Source organism: Thermobia domestica, chromosome 10, assembly GCF_964235325.1.
Source record: "Thermobia domestica chromosome 10, izTheDome1.hap1.1, whole genome shotgun sequence".
Lineage (NCBI taxonomy): Eukaryota > Metazoa > Arthropoda > Insecta > Zygentoma > Lepismatidae > Thermobia > Thermobia domestica.
The window spans coordinates 3,316,846-3,337,946 of NC_137463.1; the positions used below are offsets into that span (position 1 = coordinate 3,316,846).

General features: G+C 37.9%; 1 protein-coding gene across 3 annotated transcripts in view; it reads right to left on the minus strand.

Annotated features, from left to right (window-relative positions):
- Nucleotides 1-21,101, minus strand: part of LOC145662247 (glutamate receptor 1-like) — a 1,126,308-nt gene that overhangs the window by 412,042 nt on the left and 693,165 nt on the right. For all 3 annotated transcript variants that reach the window (XM_081727625.1, XM_081727624.1, XM_081727626.1), the window contains exons 14-15: nt 18,257-18,455; nt 14,962-15,206 (exon numbers count right to left, since the gene is read on the minus strand). In XM_081727625.1, the coding sequence (XP_081583751.1) occupies nt 14,962-15,206; nt 18,257-18,455 (444 nt within the window). The remainder of the gene's footprint in view (nt 1-14,961; nt 15,207-18,256; nt 18,456-21,101) is intronic.

The following is a 21,101-nucleotide window of genomic DNA, read 5'->3' on the forward strand; positions in this document are numbered from 1 at the left end:
TTATCAGTAAATACGTGTACTAGCGTGATTACTAAACACACTATGGATTGAAACAGACTACACTCCGAAATGGAAAGATGAGGACTATATCTCTAGTGTTGGATCACTAGGTGTTCTCGCTGCTATACTAAACGCTGCTTGAATAGTGCGGCGTTGCCAGATAGTGTCGAGTGTTTACTGATGCCAGATAATAAAGAAAGTAAATTCTGGAGTTCTGCTTGGATACTTACTGGTGAAATTAGTTTTCGGCCTTTGCCGCAATTCACAGATAAGTTCCGCTTCTTGAACTGCAACGCTAGAATCCAGGAATTTTCTTATTGTGACTAACACAGTAAACGTAAAAATTTGCCAACAACGCATTATGGCGTTCGGTGCAAATTTCTTCTCAAAATCTATTTCCTTAAATGTAAATTAATATTTAAATAAAATGTGAAACATAACACGAATAACGGTCAAACAAATTATCTATTTCGTAATAAGGTCGTTACTTTAAAATACTTTACATATACAAATAAGCATTTTATAAAACTAAGACCTAACAGTAAGTGCCATCTTGTGTGCTCATTGTAAAGCGAATCAATTGTTTTTTTATTTACCTTTCTCGATATCAGACGACACAACCAAATGAATCAGTGTCTTGTGTTGTAGCTGAAACATAACTCCATATTATAGTACAATATTTATAATATGTAACGTTTCATTGCGCAATAGTTAAGGCAACGAACTAAAATATGTACTGACTTCCGGGTGGTGATCCACCTTAAGTTACTGAATTTTTCTTGCGTTTTTGGAGCCGAGTTTGGTTTTTCGTTGTTCTGTGGCAGCAGGGGCGCACTTTCGGTTCACGAATGCAGGATATTTTGGCGTAATGCAGCATACATCCACTCCATCCGTTCAGAATAACGATAGGCATTGATGGTACAATCGTAGTAAGGAACTCAAAGTGAATTACCCCATCATAGTTTCATATTATTTATTCTAGGAACTATCCTATCTGACAACCGCTTCTGAAAGTAGGTCATTACTTAACCCCTGTTTTTGCACATTTGGATTTGAGAGAACATCCACTTTCCTTCACATGCGACAATGCGATTCAAAAAACATTCATCACGCGGATTTGGTAGTAGTTGTTGCCCTGAGATAGGGCCCGTCAGCACATGAGGCACAATGCGGCATATCTTGATGGTTTTTCAGAGTCCGTAAAAATGACGCACTTCAGTGGACTGGCAGACGAGATGGTTTGAGAATACTGTCCTGGTGCATGGAATTTCTTTAATGGTGTATGGTATGATACCAGAATCTGTTACCATGCGGCGACCGCACATTGAATAATATTCGACATTTTCATAACCTGTAGAAAATTTCTGGAACCAACGAGTTGACACATGAATAATATTTTGGATTGCAACGACAGTGCTATGTACAAGTTCGAACTCACATAATAACAGTTGACATATGACACATTGCTGCACAGTCATAGTCACTGCCTAAAATTTAATGAGATAGCAACGTAGTGGCGGCCTCTGTTTTAAATAGTCTGCTTAGCACACTACCTCTTCTGCAAGTTTTAATTCTTATTTAAGGTCAGTCACGTCATATACCTGTGCCTGCTCTTTGAGTTAGGAAAATATGCCAGACGTGTGACTCAGCCTTTTACAAGGAGTATGTGCGTTTCTGTTAAGACTATGTGTTATTGTTAAGAGGATGTGCATCATGACTAGAGGAAGGTAAACAACAATAGATTATATATATATATATATATATATACAAATAGAGGCCAAATATATCAACAATCCATTCAAGCAGATTGAAAACCTTCAATTACACAGACCTGCATTATTCTAGTTGTGTCATGTTTTCCAACATCGGATAACGGACTCCTATGTATCTTGGTCGCTTAATCCAAAAATGATCGTAGTTTGTATCCATCACGTCAGGCTTATTTACAAATCGTAATGTGTTACAATGTGTTATACAGTCTAAAAACATCACAAATATGAGACGTACGGACATACTGTATATCAGGACATAGGAAATGATGCCATCTGTTTGTTTATGTTGAAAACGAATCGTTGGCAATATAAACATGGCAACATAAACAGGCAGATGGCAGCCTGTTGACTTGTGTCATTAAACGTGTGTACACTGCAACTGTTAGTGCTGGTGCAACCGTTCGTACGTATCCTCCGTGATAAAACGTGTGTGTGTTGGCGGAGCAGCAAACACAGTGTTCGACATGGTGTCAAGAGGCTGTAAAACGTCTGCAGATTTCTTTTGTTACATTTGTGGTGATTTCATGTTAACAAGGCCAAAAAAAAAAAAAAAAAGATTAAGTTCGTGCGGCAAGTATGTTTCGCGTATTTCGGTGTACAAGTAGGAAACTTGGATACCCCACTATGTTAACTATCGGTGTGTTGAAGGACTAAGACGGTGGTCAATGGGGAACAACAGGCTTTCAGATTTAGCATTCTGATGGTCTGGTGGGAGCCACAAAACCACAGTGCTGATTCTTACATTTGTTCTCCCAGCCCCCGCCAAGTGAACTTTGTGGTCGACAAACACCGTGTGCTGGGTTTTCTCGGTGTTCTCCCGTTTCCTCCCACTTTCTTCATTCCAACATTTCATTCATTACTAATCACCGTCTCCTTTAGCCTAACCGGCATAACCGTGGGACGTAAAACTCAAAGAATGCATTTCATTTTCTTACATTTGTTCAACCAATGTTTACGCTTTCAACATTAATACTGAAAAGAACATAGTCTATCCACATGTGCTATCAGCGTCACGTCCTGTTCCTCATGGTCCAGACGTACCTGTGTCTATGGATCCAGAACATTTACCTGACGTAGATGGTTTCAAAAGTGAAGGAAGACACTGACGAGGCTCACGAACCTGGACCGTCTCCACCACAATCATTTACACAATCGAAAATTAACGATGTGATTCGCAACTCACATCTCCCCAAAGAGGCGGTAGTAATGCTTGTTTCAGGCCGAAAGTAAAGAAATTGCTCACAACTGGCACTTTTGTCCTGGTTCAGGCACAGAGAACAATTTCTTCCAGACTTATCGGAACAAGGAGATTCAGTATTCCGCAAAGATGTGTGTGGACTGTTTCAGACATTTAGCATTCCGCTCGAAAGCACTGATTGGAGAGTATTCATCGATTTGTCGAAATGAAGCCTGTTAATTGATCTGCTTCACAACGGAAACAGGTATGCGTCAATACCAAAAAGATTCGGTACACTTACAAGAACGTTATGAAACTTTACCATTTATGCTCCAGAAAATTAAGTATCAGTGGGTCATGTGAAGTGAACTTAAGGTAATATCGGTGATCAAACTGTCTTTACGCCGCATATTTGTTTATTTGATACATCGCCATTTGCAAACAAATCTGAGGTGGTGGAAACAAACTAAGGTCCTTTTTTGGATTAAGCGCACCAAGATACATAGGAATCCATCATCAAATGCTGAAAAGTAGAACCATCGTTGGCTAGAGTTATTATTGGGAACGAATGGCATTGTTTTTTGCGCCATAAAAACTCTTTTTTTTTGGGGGGGGGAGGTCTGAAACTATATATGAGAATTCACCTGCAAGATTGTCATTTCGCTCAGTTCGATGGCATATATTCGACCTACTGCCACATTTAAATTATTTGTATGTGGAATTCGAATCTGCAATAAAAAGGGAGATTCCAATTTTCAAAGTTGCCCCCGCCAGAGATGGTCGATGGGTCGATGAAAACTTGACCCATGAACCACTGATCCACCATCCACTGTGATCCACCATGATCCACTACCCGCCGTGATTCACTCTGATCCACAATGACCCACTCTCACCCCAAAACCTATCATCATCAACTCTGACCCATGATCCACGTCCTCCTCTCCACTGAGACTAAAGAGTTTACACTTGTAATAAAACAAGGCTGTGAAATTATCACTAATTGGAGTTTGAATTTCTAGGGTTAAGCGCTTAAGCACCGCTCTGTTACAATATCGGTGATCTGACCTTTACGAAAAAAATGGTAAAGTGTTTGTCATGGGTCAAATTACAATGAATTTCGATTAAATTATCATATATAATTAAATTATCACAATATATTACTGTAGAAATACACAAATATTAATGCTCAAATGTAAAAAAAAAAAAATAGTGGTGGCCGTTGGTTGTAGTGTTAAAATTGAGCTATTTTGAAATAATTTAATTGAAATTTTTAAATTTAAATATGTAATTATAACGTCAAAAGAAAATCTATTGTCCAGGAACTATTATATATAAAACAATTCTTCTCAGAGTATAAAGACCTCATCCAGTTCCTTGCCAGGTGGTAAAGTGCTAAGAACCGACGAGACGTTACCACGTTGGATAGAAACGGATATGCGCTGTATTAGATAAGATGTGGAGCGAACTTCGCCGGAAACAGAAGAAATGCGTCTTCCTACCTCCCTAATGAATTTAAGAGTTCTTGCACCCCAAGCACCACTGGTTTCAATAGCGATTGGAGTGAAAACAAACTTTTCGAGAAGGTTGTATTTTATTTGCTTTTCTGCTTCTCTGCGATTAGCAACAGCTCCAGCGTTCATTACTGACAGAGGAGACTTGAATGATCTTGTGTATCAGCGCATATGAAGTCCCACAATAAACATTTACCTCTCATCCATGGAACCAGTGTCATCCTATTTGGTCGCTTTCCATCCGAACGACAGCAACCAGAAGGTTCCCGTATTGAAGGAAATCCAGCTGTGTTGAGGGCTCGTAGTATTATATCATTTACAGAGGAATGTCGGGCGAATCTACCAGCGCTCTTCATGCATGAAAGGCCATGCAGGCCACGTTGGTTAACCTCATCCCCACAAGCTGGACAGCGATGAGGCTCACAAACTGCTAAGCCTAAACGTAAGGCTGCAGCAATTCGAAAGCTTTCATTTGGCAAATGAAGGCCTAAAGGCGGGGAAGGTATCGCCATCAACCATGCACCCGCTTTAGGAGACGAGGCAGCAAGAAGCCTGGCCTGCCAACCAGAAGGCCCGGAACAACAACAGATTGTAACAAATGATTCTGCAATTGGTGTATACCAAGATGACTGATAACTCTTTTTGCTTATCTTCGGAAGACTTGTATCTACTAAGCTTGCCCACTTATTAAAGCATTCCTGATCTGAACCATCTGGGTCCAAACAATAACCCTGTGGAAAGAGAGCTTCGATTAAACGCAGAGATCTGTGGTATGACGCTAAGAATGTAGGAATCGCCATATCCACAGCTCGTTCAATACCAAGACCGCCCAAGCCAACAGGTAAACATGCTTGTGTCTAAGAGTCGTCATTTAAGGAGCAGTTCAGAATTAATTCAAGGCCAGCTTTCAGGACAGTATCATATTTTTCCAGCAAAGAACTCTATTGCCAAGATGGAAAGCATCGTAAAAAGTAGGTTAAGCGAGGGATTGAGAAAGATGCTCGTAAAAGAAAAAGGCTGAATGGGCTGAAATTGAAGGAAGTCGAGACAAAAACAATTCTAAAGTAGATATTTTATTCAATTGCACGTTAGTGAGTGCTTCCGACCTGAGAGCAGCACCTAGAAGACAAGCATTTTGAATTGTTAAAGGGCGTATGCCTGGTGCAGCCTCATTAAATCTTCTAAAGATTTCGTCCTATTGCTGCAATTACAGTTACAAATATCAATATCCAAAAGTGTTTAAAGTTTCTTTTTTCACTTAGATATACTCATCTCAGTTAACAACATATAAACAAATGGAATAGGAAGAAAAATGAAGACCTTGAAAAGAAAACGTAGACAAATTTACCAGCGTTCAAAAGACGCTTTCTATAATCCACTGAGTAGAGTGAGTCAAGTGGGTCTGTGGGTCAGAGTGGGTCATGGTGAGTAGGAGGATCAGAATGGGTCACGGTGTGTGGTGTGACGCAGTTGATTATGTCCTATTGACCCACGACCCATTGACTCACTTACAAGTCTTGACCTACTTGACTCACACTATCTCTACCACCCGCCTCCCGGTGAGTAGCGATGGAGGATTAATATTATCAGATATCAATTTCGCTGTCCAAAATATTATTTTTTTATTTTGAACATTTCTTCATCCGATGCCTATTTCTTCACATATTTTGCAGTATGAAGTTAAAAAACTTACCCCGTATATTGGTCTAATATATGGATTACCTAAATTGCACAAATATACTTTGAAAGTAATGACTTGTAAAAGTTTTTGAAAACAAGCTCTGTTCTTAATTAGATAAATATAGGATAAAGAAAAAAATAATGTAACTTAGTAATGCTGAATAAAAGGATGCAGATGAACGCGATTTTCTCTTTCTGTTGCCAATATATGTAGATGCAGAAGCCTCCGAGTTGACTAAAAGCCATGTTTGCGGAAACAGGTAGCAAGTAAATGGCGCAATGCTTTTAAGTGAATTCTTAATCCTTGAGAACGAAGAGTCAAAAAAGGGTGAGATTAGATTAGATGATGACTTCCGCTTTTACTTTCACAGTGCCTCCTCCCTCTTCTAAAATCCTCCTTGCCTCGTTTAGCAAACGAAAACATGCAATGATGTCTTTTGAGGTTGGGCCTCACTTGTTAGCTCTTAAAACCTCAGACACGGTTATGGTTATGTGGAAATAAAAAGATTTAAAAGAATATTTTTTTGCTTGCTCTTCAAATCCTTCAACGTTTTTCCCAACACACTCTTAAAAAAAAGAAAGACAGAGCTTTTATGCAAATGATTTAGTTGATGGCAAATGAAAACAAGGCAAACCCTTCTTCTGTCTGCCAGGCTTCTAGTAGTCTGACATTTACGAATTTCCATCTCAGAGTTAAGTTGAGGCTCTTCATATGTTTTTCACGAATCATTTACTCGCAACCAATCTTCATACGAGTGAAAGAGCTGTCCCAACACAAAACTATTTTACACAAATTGCCCCCTCTCTTCCTTCCCTTTTTATATTATAACATCTTTCTTTGTTTAGAGTTTCCTTTAAGTCACGTGAATGAGAAATGGGGAAACATTGAAAGACAGGAGGTCGATTGCCTAAGTGTCAGTGGCGGATCAAACCTCAGGTAAACATAACATGGGAATAAGACCTAGAAAATAAATTCTTTAAGTTTTACGTCCCACGATTATGCCGGCTAGGCTAAAGGAGATGATGATGATGATGAGAAAGGAATGAAACGGTAGAATGAAAAAAGTGAGAGGAAACGGGGAACCCTGAGAAAACCCACGCACACGGTGTTTGTCCAGTACAAAGTTCACTTGGCGCGAGCTGGGATCGAACTAACGACCCCATGCACCAAAGGTGAATACTCTATCACTAGGCCACCGCGGCCCCTAATAAGAACTGGAATCAAATAATAATAATAATAATAATAATAATAATAATAATAATAATAATAATAATAATAATAATAATAATAATAATAATAATAATAATAATAATAATAATAATGGGTAGGTGCAGAGCGAGCTATTTTAAAGGAAGGGGGCTCACTACGAGATATAAATTTAAGGGAGATCTAAACACTCACAAAAATGTTGATACTATAGCTCTGCTGAGTTTTCTTGTTACGTCTATTTCAGTTAGACTAATATTTTATTAGTTTTGGTGATTTTGCTTTAATTTTGAATCCTAGAGACACAATATAAAATTTTAGATTGTTTTTTTTTTTATTGTAATATCCCATGTGATGTAAACAAACAATTCCACATTTCAGTGTTTACAAACACACCACGTGGTTCGGCAAGAAGACTTCACACCAGATGGATCTGCAATCACTTGCAGACGACGGCTTCTAGTTTCCTCCCACGGAGCAGCAGCGCCACCGCCACCTAAGGAACCCTATAAATTGGATGGACAAAGGCAATTCGGTACCAGTTTTCTGGTGTCCCTCCTACTGTTTACCACGGGAACATTAGGAGTAATCTAACCCCAAGCCTCTAGTCTGCTACGGGACTCTTGGCTTTTCCTTTCTCCTTGCTTAGCCTGCTTCGGGGCTCTGTTGGGTATGCTACTCCCAGTTGGTTAGCCTGCTATGGGGCTCTAGGACGCCTATAAAATGAGGCGTAGCAGGCAGTCACCAGTTCTCTGGTGTCCCTCCTAGTCTTTGCCACGGAACATTAGGAGTAACCTAACCCCCGGGCCTCTAGTCTGCTACGGGACTACGTGTATCCTTTCTCCTGGCTTAGCCTGCTTTGAGGCTCTGACTGGGAATCCTAACCTCAGCCGCTTAGCCTGCTTCGGGGATCTGTTGGCCAACTAACCTACCCACTGCTTGCTCTTAGCTTTGTGCACCTAATAGCACTCTCCCTAGCCTGCTTCGGGGCTCTGCAGAGATCCTGTCTGCGACCTTATGGTCAAAGACCATTTATAATTAATCTTTGATACCAGAGAGATTAATTTGTACCGTATTTTGTGAAAATACTTTTATAGAGAAGTTTTATAATACAATTGGTAGTGGGAGATCGATTCCGGACACTCTTTTTATTAACGCTCTACCTATACTTATATGGGACAAAGTTTTACAATATATTTGAATCAAAAGATCCAGTATATTTCAGTCAAAAATTTTCTTGTATGCCTTATATCTGGAGAACTACATATAGTGTAGCCAAATCAAAATTATTACTTAACTCAATATGATGTGCTTATTCCGCAGAAAATACGAAACCTTGATTTACGAGCCGTTCAACCGTTTAGTGACCTCTGATCCAAACACTAGTTATTGGCCAAGATAGCAATCTTTTGTTGCATTTTTCTGGATCATTCCTAAAATTCTTGTTGTGTACAAATAACTGAATAAGGAGAAATAAGGGGAGGCGATGGAATTTTATTTTGGGCAAAATACCTAAATACCAACCAGTTCCCGATATAACCCGCCTCATTTCGATAATCACAGTTGAGAAATCTGGTAGGAAATATGAAATAAGTAGATAGTAAGCAATTGCCATGTGCTGTTAACAACAATATACACGTATTTCACATTACTTTCTTTCTATATACAGGGTGGACAGCTACCTGTATATGTAGGTCATGACTTGTGATGTCCTATCTGTATAGTCCAATAAGATCAAAGGATATCTGAAATGTTTGAGATCCGCAAATCATAACGCTTACAACAATGTGTTAGCTCAAACCATTTGGGAGATTGAAGAGAAAATGGTGAAATTTGAAACAATACTTAAAATAGGGTATTTGTATGAACATTATAAAGCAATTTTTGACTTATTTTGCTTCTATAACATTACAACAATACATTTTGGCAGGTGTAAAATACAAGAAACTTGTCGGATTTGCATAATTTTAACAATGTCACTAAAGTTTAATAGTTTTTATCGTATTTCCCCAACCGTTTTTAGATATCAAAGTGTTGCAAACGGTATTGGAACCTTCACATCTATCTATGTAGTTGAGTGTGGTATTTATCTAAGCAGTTTTCCAAAATAAAAGCTTTCGAAAAAAGGGTTAAAAAATTCAGTCCCTTGTAACTTTCTTATATTCATTCGAAATTCGTCAAATCATGACCATATTATTAGAAAGTAAACAACTTTCGATTTGCAATATCGCTTGTTTCTAGCTTGCGTTATTACTGCTCTAGAGCTAATCAAAATTTCGATCTTTATGATAATGTAGCGTCCCTAGTTTGCAATATTGAGCAATGAATATACACTGAAAAGATTCCATTATCCAGACAGCGGTACATCGTATAATTATACGGAATTCTTATGTTTACTACGGAAATCTGTACAGAGCATTTGTTATCCATATGCTACATACGTACTGCACTTTTACCACTTAGATGTTACACCATGCCACTACGGAATGTATGATATCCAACAGTCCTACGTATATTACATACTTGTATGTATGTTACATACGTCAGCCATATGTTATATACGTCCATCTGTATGTGATTGATCGCTTATATACAGTTCTTACTTTCATACGGAAAGTACATAAAGATGGAACACTTCCTATACGGAAAGTACTCGTGAAACATACATTTTCAGTTATACGTTTGCTGCAGGACGTTACACATGGTCGTAGGTTAAGTCCAAAAAATACAGGATTTACGTATGTAACCTACGTTTTTACGTATGTCACATACGTTTTTTCTCTATGTATTGTCCGTTTACTAGAGCTTGCACTGTGTTTTGAATGAAAACCTGGCTAGCGAATCTTAGCAGTCCTTCCTCTTCTTTCCCCTTATCGCAGTGGTAACAGTAGCACTAACTCATCAACTTAGCACTAGTTGGGTTTCGTATTTGCAAGTTGCGCAAATTTCGAAACAAACAGTTTACTTCTTCTCTAATGCGAATCTATTGGTACAGTTCTGCTAATAGTTAACTATATCAGATTGATCTCTTTAAACCTCGTGTCGTGGAGAGAAACCCAGTCTTATAGAAAGGATAGTATTCGGATTTTAGGAAGATGGGGAAAATAGAGGGAGGATGAGAAAGATGAGAAGAAAGAAAGATGAGAAGAAAGAAAGAAATAGAATGTAAGAAACACTTCTGTACTTATTTCATAACGAATTTAACCAGTCACAAAACGAAAAAGATATATCTGAACCCACTACCACAATATTTCCGAAAGTGTTCGCAACATAATATTCTGGAGGAATATATCTCCCGCCAATTCTAGAGCCTCAGTATTCGGCCCAATTCTGGCCTTACAGAAGAAGCTACCATCTAGGCATTCACCTCGTGGGATTGAGGGAAACCTTAATAAGGAATACCAGCCAGAGCTGGGTTCATGGCCACGCTCGATCTATCTATTTTAATGCCTTTTTTGTGTTTGACAGTGTCTGGTAAAAACACCCAGACAGTGAGGTCAAATCTGTACTGTTTAAAAATGTTTACATATTAAAATTCGCTTTTACTGTACTTTGAACACGTAATTCAATGCGTATTCTATTCTTCTTACAGCAGGATGCTTTATTTCCTAGTACTTTAAGTCTATGGTTGTTAGTCCTTATAATCATTGCATCATACTCAGGACGGTAGCCAGCCCAAAAATGTAAGGGAGTCTGGCTGAAGTTAGGGGAGGCTCGATCCAACCATATTATAATTCATCACCATATTATAGTTCATTTTCAACCCTACCGTGAAAATTTTAGGGGGATAGCAAAAATTTTGGGGGCGGCAACCTAGTACCTCCTGAATATGGGCGTGATTATACTCATCCTTCTCAAAGTTCATTCAATTAGTACGAAATTCTAGACTTGGCAGTTTGCAGCAGGCAATATGTGGCGAGAATATTTCCACATATACCCGCATCGAAATTCCCGGCCCCTGTTTACAATCAGTACAATAAGCTTCTGTCGCCATATTTATGAAAACAATTCTGTTCAGCAAACCTAACGGTCTTCGCTCTCTCTGTTTATTTTTTACAACACAAACTGCAACTTCCCAATATTGCCAGACGTACAAGACTTTCGCAAACTTTCGAACAAAGACACTTGTACAAAATTGAGTAGGCATTGTATGTATGATTGTATTACATAATTACTAACTCGATTTGTCATAGCGTTGATGTCTCATTCATCCCAAGAGCAGCAATTTATGTAGTAATAGTAATTGTTCCATGGCGGTAAAGAAGTAGATATATTCGGTTCGACGGTTCATACGTCTGGCAACCATGAATTAACCATGTAGGGTTGAGAAGCAAGGTTTTGACGCTCGCACTGCAATTGTTGTTTGTAAACAATTTTCCATCCTAAAGTGAACGGACAATAACACTGAAATTTAACCCTTTCAAATTATGGCTTTTTAAAGTAAATTATAGACTTTCAGTCAAGCAGCTCAGCATCATCCCTATTTATCCTAGGATCGTGGTTCGTACCTCATTTTCTTCAAAATAGAATTGCCTTTAAAATGGTATCATTCACATTTCCCTATCATGTCTTTGAGGCGGAACAATGTCAGAGAAATTGGAACTTTTCTGATTTTTTTTTTTTTTTAATTTTGAGCAACTCTGCCCTCCCCCTGTGTTAATTGTGTACTAAATGTGTGTACAAAATTTTAAGTTTAATCTTGAATTTTAAGTTTACAAAATATTAAGTTTAATTTAAAATTATGAATAGAAAGATCGGTAAAAAAATATTTACCAATGAGCTGAGAACATCCCCACCAATGGCCCACATGACTCAGATATAATATAGAAATTTCCTGAGACATACCTATATATCCTAGAATCATGGTTCGTACATCAGTCTCTTCAAAATAGAACAGGCTTTCAAACAGAACTATTCACGTGTCTCCATCATTTATCAGAGGTTGGAAAATCGCGAAAAATGGATTTTTAAAAATCCCGTGTTTTATCTTTTTGCCCCTCTGAGCCCCTTTGTTTTAACACAGAAATCTGAAAGAAATCTGAGAAAAGACTAAGGGGTATACTGAATGTGTGTGCAAAATTTCAATCTCCTAGGTGCAAAAGAAAACCCGTCAAAAAATAATATTCTTACAATACCCCAGATTCTAGTATAAAACAGGGTCTCGGGTAAAAACCTCTATTTATTCTAGTACCATGGTTCGTACAACATTCTCTTCAGAGTAGTCCTTTTTTCCTTCCATTTCCTCCAGGTAGTGTGCTCGCCGAGAGACGTCATCCCTCAAATCGTGAAGAGCTAATGGCCTTAGATGCCGAAAGCCCAGAAATCTAAATCCTAAAATCCCTAAAAAGCCTTTAAAACAGTACAATTCACATATCCCCTCATGTATCTCAGGTTAACATTTGCATTTGAAATATCTAATAACCTGACTTGCCGATGTGCGTCATCCCTTGCCGATATTTACTTGGCATGAAATTTCAATATTTTTTGTTTGTTAGATTAACAGTTATGCGGGTTTATCAAGATAATTGGTCCAACCCGTAGATTACATTCTTAATATATCAGGAACATACTATCGGGCGTTTCTTCCTCATCTTACGTACATTAGAAGTAAACGAAATTTGTTTATAAAAAACAAAGAAAAATGTTCCTAATTCTAGTTCATTCGAAATATCAAAAGAATCGTTCGGAGAAACATCTTTAAGGAAAGTGGAAATAATAAAACGACCCATTTTTGTTAATGTTTAATTGTCAGAGTTTTCTTTCTGTTTCTTAGAATGAAAGAATTTTCCTTCATGAAGAACTCTTTAGTAAGCATTTCATTTTCCCTTACTTCTCCACCCTTCCAAAGAACCTTTTTCCATTACTCAATTCACATCAAATTACTTTTTGCCTTTCATTTTTGTAAGTAAAAATATTTTAATTTTTCCTCTTTGCTTTGTTCGAAAAGTTCTTTATTCTTAAAGAAAAAACTTAAGACGTGAACCAACTTCCATTAATATAATTGATTGTGAACATACAATAAAAACATTCTTATATTGCGATACAAGCTTGAAACGATGTAAACAAAATAGTTCTCATGTCTTTATTGCGTAAATATTAAAAACGTAAATATTACGGGTGCTTTCGACTTCTTAGTTTTGGTCTTTATTAGGTAAATATTACAAAAGTTATAAGTATGGATAATACCTCAAAGAAGCGATAAATCTGGCCAATCGTTAGAACAGGAATTACAACTCAATATTAGCTTTTTCATCTATTTTCCTTAGACCAAATTTTCTCAACCTGGGGGTCGCAAGAGGGTTTCATGGAGGATCGCGAAGATAAGCCAAAGAGATAAATAAAATTAGATTCTAATGCTGAAAAATATTTTTAAATATTAATTTGAATTTTGTTCTGATAGCTATATTTTTATACATACTGTTAAGAACGAAAAAAAGTCTACTAAACATTTTCAATAGATGCAGAGTTATTTAAAAATCAATTTAAATGAAAGAGGTACGATATGAAACTAATGAGAACTGCATATTGCAATACCAGAAAAATACAAATGCAACAAATCCTGCATATTGAAATACCAGAAAAATACAAATGCAATAAAGCCTGCATCTTAAAATACGATTAAAATTGTAAGCTACTGAGATACCTGAGTATGGTGTAATTTCACTAATGCGGCAATGTCCGGTTCAATCTTCGTGACGCACATTATCAAATCCTTTAAAATATTCAATAACTGTTTTAACAACTGTCCAAGTTTTTTTAACCAAAATTAGAAAACTCTTTATTTTTTATCATATGACCCAAAATTAATGGAGTTATGAAGTTTTAAAATATCTGGGAAGTATTTTGACGAAAGATGCCTACTGCACCAGAGAGACCAGGTCGAGAATTATCATACCCAAAGAAGCATTCAACAAGAAAAGATCACTCTTAACTAGCAGCCTTAATATTGGACTAAGGAAAACATTGGTCAAATGGTTCAGAGACTTGGACATTACTTGGACATTGGAGAAGAAATATTTAGAGAACATCGAAATGTGGTGTTGGAGCAAGATGGAGAAGATAAAATGAACTGAAAGAGTAACAAACGAAGATTTTTTAAAACGGATAGGAGAGAAGAGGCCGCTTCTAGCCACTATACTTCGTAAAAAGGTCAATTGGATTAGACACATCTTCCGAATAAATCGTCTTCTTCATACCGCCATAGAAGGAAAGATGGAAGGAAAGCGAGGAATAGGAAGAAGAAGAACACAAGTGATCGATTATTTGAAAAATAGAAGAAAATATTGGGTGTTGAAAGAGGAAGCTAAAAGTCGAGAAACATGGAAGAAACCTTTCAAGGCCCAAACTAAAAATTAAGAAGAAGAAGAAGAAGAAAACCTCACTAGTTCCAGGACCTACCAAAAGGCAGAATACTTAATAATAATAATAATAATAATAATAATAATAATAATAATAATAATAATAATAATAATAATAATAATAATAATAATAATAATAATAATTCGAATGGTTTGCCTTTACTCGTCCAACGTCCATTTCCTCTGGTCAAAACAATCGTGCTCGCTCATCTTATCAGTTCTCTTATTTACATAAAAAGAAATGCGTTCTACTTACCGAAGCGGTGATCCTAAAGGTGTGGCTACACCGAAACCTTTGGCATCTAGATTCCTCCCCACCTTCATTGTATCACAGGGCTCTCTTTCATTCGTGTAGTCATTTTTGGGAGACTCTATCAACAGAGCATATTTCCCTTTGGACGTTCGTACTCGCCGTATGCCCTCAGTGTATGTGCTTACAAACACATGTTTTCGGGAATTCATAAATTCCCACATTTTACTATATAACGTAATTTGAGATTTCTGGAAAAGGGAACAAAACACGAGAAAGTTAATAGAGAATGTTTAATAGTATACAATATTAAAACTATTTATTTTAAACTAATGCTAGGTAGAGAATACGAGGTGCATTCGTTATAACACCTACTACTATTTTTATCTCATTAACTAATCACACGAAACCTATGAAACTTATTTCACTTCTCGATGTAATCTCCATTCAGCTGTACACATTTTTCAGAGCGTCGACATCATGATTCCACGGCTACAGGAAACGCTTCATTAGGAGTCTGTTTTGACCGCTGGAAAATCGCTGATACAATAGCAGCAGGGCTATTGCTTTTCGTTTCAGGATTGAATAACGGCATGTATGTCTGATCTATTGTCACAATCGATGAAGAGAAAGTCCCGTCATGCCGTCATCACACGTCAACATTGTCTGGTGACATATTATAAGCGCACCTTTGTGTCGTAAGTATCGTATCAAAAACAATCCTCACAACTGCCGCTAGAGTCCTGTGTGTCATATGGTGTTGTCATCTCTGTCACGCATTGACAAGGATGCCCCGGTACTTTACAACAGCTCGTTTCTATCTGTTACCAGTTCTGAGAAAAAAAATGATGTCATAACTTGCCTGCACCTCGGATAACAAGAATTCGAAAGAGAGTAATACAAAAATTTCTCCAGAAAATATTGCTATTTACAATGACAGTCAAGTGGAAGATAAAATTACGTCCTTTCTCTTTTTTGTCACCCGAAATTTAGAGCTGTGTTAATATGCTCGGCCTTCCTAGGCTATTTCAGAAATCTAAGTCCAAAAATTTAGATAAAATAAAATAAAATAATCATACGCCGTTCTTGTGCTGTAAATTGCAATCACCAAATTACCCTCCACAACAGATCCAACATTTAACACGTTTAAACAACAGGATCACTCGAATTCGATACATTAAATGCATTATAATTTGTAATGCAGAAAGCGTCATATGGGAGAGTTGTAATACTATAAATTATTATGTAAAATATAAGACAGGGGAATGAAAGTCAAAAATATCCATTCTAGGCTTTAGACTATTCAACGTAGGCGCTAATTTGGGTCTGACTGAAATTGATTTCTTTCTTGATGAAATTTGTCAAGGGATGAACTAAAGCTTAGTTATTGGAAATATATGCAATAGTCAGGACCGCAACTAAGAGAGAGCAAATGAGGCATGTGCCTCAGGCATGTACGTATTGGAGGGGCGTCTAATATATATGTTGCCCTTTCAGGTGCCCCTCAACACAGAGAAAATATAACGTACGTACCGTGTAGGTTATATATGTAAATCCTGTAGGTTTTGGATTTAACGTACAGCCAACGCATAACTGAAAAAGTATAATTTGTACGTACTTTCTGTATAAGAGTTCCCAATAAGCGTACTTTCCGTACGAACGAAAGAACTGTATATAGGCCGTAAGGATGTCACAAATGGAAGTCTACAGGGTGTTTCAAAACAACATAGACAACGTTTGGGACGTGATTCCTGACACCAAGATAAGACAAAAAGTATAGACCAACCTGGTTGCACAAATGCTTTTTTTATGAACTTTAAAGGTCCATATCTCCAAAACTACGGGATCTACCGTAGTGGGGTCAAGACTTCACTTAGGAACTAGTATGTGTTTTATCCAAATACCTATGTCTCAGAATCCTGCGGTACTTCCACAACAATATTTATAGAGATAGTTGTTAGTACTTCAAATTATATACCTGTAGCCGAACTCACTCTACAAAAATTGTTGCCTGAGTACCTGAGGATTCTAAAACGTGTATTCTTGGATAGTGCACATATTAGTTTCTAAATGAAGTCTTGACCCGATTTCGGTAGACCCCATACTTTTGGAGCTATGGACCTTTAAAGTTCACTTTCTTACATTTTCGACAGCCTATAACTCCGAAAGGAAGCATTTGAACACACAGGTTGGTCTATACTTTTTTGTCCTATCTTGGTATCAGGAATCACCTAGCAAATGTTGTCGGTGTTGTTTTGAAACACCCTGTACATAACATAGACGATGTGTGTAACATACGTATACGTATGTAATATACGGAAGGCTGTTAGATGTCAAACATATTGCAGCTGCAAACATCTGAGCAGGAAAAAGCCAGGAACATATGTAGCATATGAATAACATATGCTCCGTACAGATTTCCGTAGTAAACATATGAACCGTATATTTGTACAATATATCGCTGTCTGGACAACGGATTTCTCTCTGTGCAAATACACGCCCAAAGCACAAGCCTCGCTTGCTCTCCACTAGTATAAATAATTTCCTGGCCTTGAATTTCGTGTTAACCCCGGGTGACACAAACCCTAGTTGATTACCTGGCGGGCCCGCAACTAGAGGGGGGCTAGGGGGCCTGCCGGCCCCTAAACTTTTCGTGGCCCCTCCAAACCTCAAGACAAAAAACACAATTTTGATATGTGTAAGAGAATTTTTAATGACTTGGCCCCCCTAACATATCCATGAACCCCCAAACTTCTGTGGCTGCTTGAGGGCCTGTTACCTGGCGATGGCGACCTAGGTCTTAATATTTTCTTTAAATTACTATTATAGCTCACAGATAGTAACGTGTATTCACACAAGATCTTGGTGTGTTCTTCATATATGTTTGATGGATAATCGATTCAAATATGAATTTATCTGTAAGTAGTAAAATATTGCAAAGTCCGCATCAAAACTAATTAGCACATGTTATGAAGGTACGATGGCTTAGTGAAAGAGCACTGAGCAGTCCCTGGTTGCATCCTAGGCCTGTGAGTTTGCTGTGGATAATCTGAGCGTCGTACATGGGTTTGTTCCAGATTTTGTCGTTTCCTCCCATATTTTCACTTCACCATAATCGTTCCTTTTCATTAATCACCAATCTTCTTTTATTCTACAGTTCAAAATTATGGGACGTAAACTGGAATTCGTTCGTTTCCATTCAAAATAACACATTTTTACATACATTTTACATATAAGGTCATCATCTATGACTTCCTAGCCTATGAAAGTTTAACGTAGTTAAGTAAGATAGATAACTTACCCTGAAGAAGTCCCACGTAGATCCATGGTACAGCGTCCCATATTGTACTTCCGTCTGGGAAGCAAGATCTTCCGCAGAGTTGATGGGAGCGACCATCCTTTCGACTGTTAGAAAGGCCGCCAAGTTGGCTGTGTACGATGAAATAAGGATCAGAGTGAAGAACCACCAGACACTGCCCACTATTCGGCCAGATATCGATCTGGGGGTCAGCAACAAAAGAAAAATGCAGACATGATTTAATTAACGACATTAAAATCCATCATTATTATTATGTAAAGTAGAATTAGTCAGAGTTTAGTTTAAAATACACAACGAATTTAATTTAATTTATTATAATCTGCTAAAATATACGAGGGTAACTCAAGAATTATCCGCAATGTAACTGTAACTTATCTTACATTGTTCATGCTGACCTCTGTCCTCGTTTATTTTATTGTTATGCTGTTGTGGTCATACTATGAAAGTTTAATCCTAATTTCTCCATTTGTCTTCCTTTTGTTGCAGATAGATCATGGCTGCTGCATTAGAAAATTGCTCCAAAGGGAAACAATGAGCAGTGATCCGGGTAGTGTGGTCACAAAGTGTATCAGGCGCCACCCAGGCCTGTATCCAGGGGGTCTAGGGGGACCGTGCCTCCCTCTAAATTTTTGCTGGCCCCCTAAAAGTTTTACAGTAGCTTGCAAAAGAACTATAATATGGTGATGAACTATCATATGGTTGGATCGGGCCCCTCCTAACTTCAGCCGGCCCCCTACATTTTGGGGCTGGCTAAGGGCCTGGCGCCGCATTCCATCAAAGACTTTCGCCACAGTACGGGAACAGTATCTACGAATGAATTGAAAAATTAAAAAATGTTCAGGGGGGAGCGGTGTCTCAGTGGTAGAGCGTTCACCTCCGGCGCTTGAGGTCCCTGGTTCGATCCCAGCTCGCGACGTGTGGACTTTCTGATAGACAAACACCGTACTCGTGGGTTTTCTCGGGGTTCTCCCGTTTCCTCCCACTTTCTTCAAATTCCACCGTTTCACTCATCTCTCATCATCACCGTCTCCTTTAGTCTAACCGGCATAATCGTGGGACGTAAAACTAAAGATTTCATTTCATTTTCATTTTCAAAAATGTTCATACAAGTGTTACGCACGAGGAAGTAGCCTGGCGGTCATCTACGGCCACAAATGAATACAACATTGAGCGTGTACGTGACATGGTTCTGTTAGGCAAACGAGCGACTGTTGATGAAGCAGCACATCATATGCAAATTAGTCATATTTCCTGACACACCTTCTGACGACCCTGGTTCGATCACCGGGCATGTAAGTTTGTGATGGAAAACATCGTGTTCGTGGGTTTCCTTGGGATACTCCCGTTTTCCTCCCTCTTTCTCATTCCACCAATTCTTCCATCATCATTCACTTGTATTAACCATCGTCTCCCTTAGCCTCACTGTCATAAATGTGGGACGTTAAACTTAAAGATTTCAATACATACAACTTTCATACTAAGAAAATAGGTTCATGATATGAATTAGGACATCGAGATCAAAGAAGGTTCTCAGAAGAAGCGGATAAATAAAATCCGGTTATCCGAAACCTAGATCCGGAATCCTAAAAAATACGTAGAAGTTTAAACGAATCCGGATGTGATTCCGGTCCAAATTCATAGCTTTTTGACCTTCTCAAATTCTGTATACTTCTTTCCGTATTCATTTCCCCTCTAAAATTTCCAAGAGTTGATTACATGGATCTTTTTTGCCCGATGTTAAACATTGCTTTTTTAAAATTAATTTTCGACTTTAAATGAATAAAAAATAGTAGGTTATTATTGCTCCTTAGAATGTAATTTCACTCTCCTTGCCTCAAAATATACTCCTCGCGTCTCAAGTGGCTACATCGAGAAAAATCCGTTATCTGGACAGCGGTATGTTGTACAGTCCGCAGCAAAAAAAAAAAATAAATAAATAAAAAAATAAATAAATAAATTTAAAAAAATAAAAAAATGCAACATTAGAAAGTAAGTTTATTGTGAAACTACGCCTAAAATCCCAAGGAATCAACATAATGACTAAGTGGCATGAATCATGCCAGCAGAAACCTCGGCGTCCTCCCCTGCACACTTATTTTGGAGGAAAAGATTTCATCGTTTTACAATAAACTTACATGCTCATGTTGCAGGTTTTTTGCTGCGGACTGTACAGATATATGGAATCATTATGTTTACTACAGAAATCAGCATGGAGCATATGTTATCTATATAATACATACTTCCCTTTTTCCCTGCTTGGATGTTATATCATACTGTTGCAGGATGTGTGACATCTAAAAGTCTTTCGTATATTACCTACGTTCATTTGTATGTGAGATCTTGACCGCCTGTATACAGTTCTTTCGTTCGTACAGAAAGTATGTTTATTCGGAACATTTGTCCGGAAAGTATACTCTTTCAGTTATACGTTTGCTGTACGTTAAGTGGAAAAACTACAGGACTTGCATATGGAACCTACGTTTTCACGTACGCCCCATACGTTGTTTCTCTTAGTGTAGCGCTCGCAAATTTGGTCCACGAGGTCCCGAGTTCGATTCCCGGCGAGAGCATGGAATACACTGTAGTAGTTTTCATTGTGAGCGCCTGCAGCGGGAAGAAAATGGGGGCAATTGCCCTCTTTTGGATTTTCTAAAGGGGTTTGGTATTTCGAAATACATGTCAAAATATTAATTTTCTTACTTATCCACTACAGAATTTGATGTATTTAGTATAGCTAATAAAGCTATGCAATTTGTATCAATAATAATTGTTTTACATAAAATAATATTATCGGCACTAATCTATGTATATTCGATGACGTGTTGTT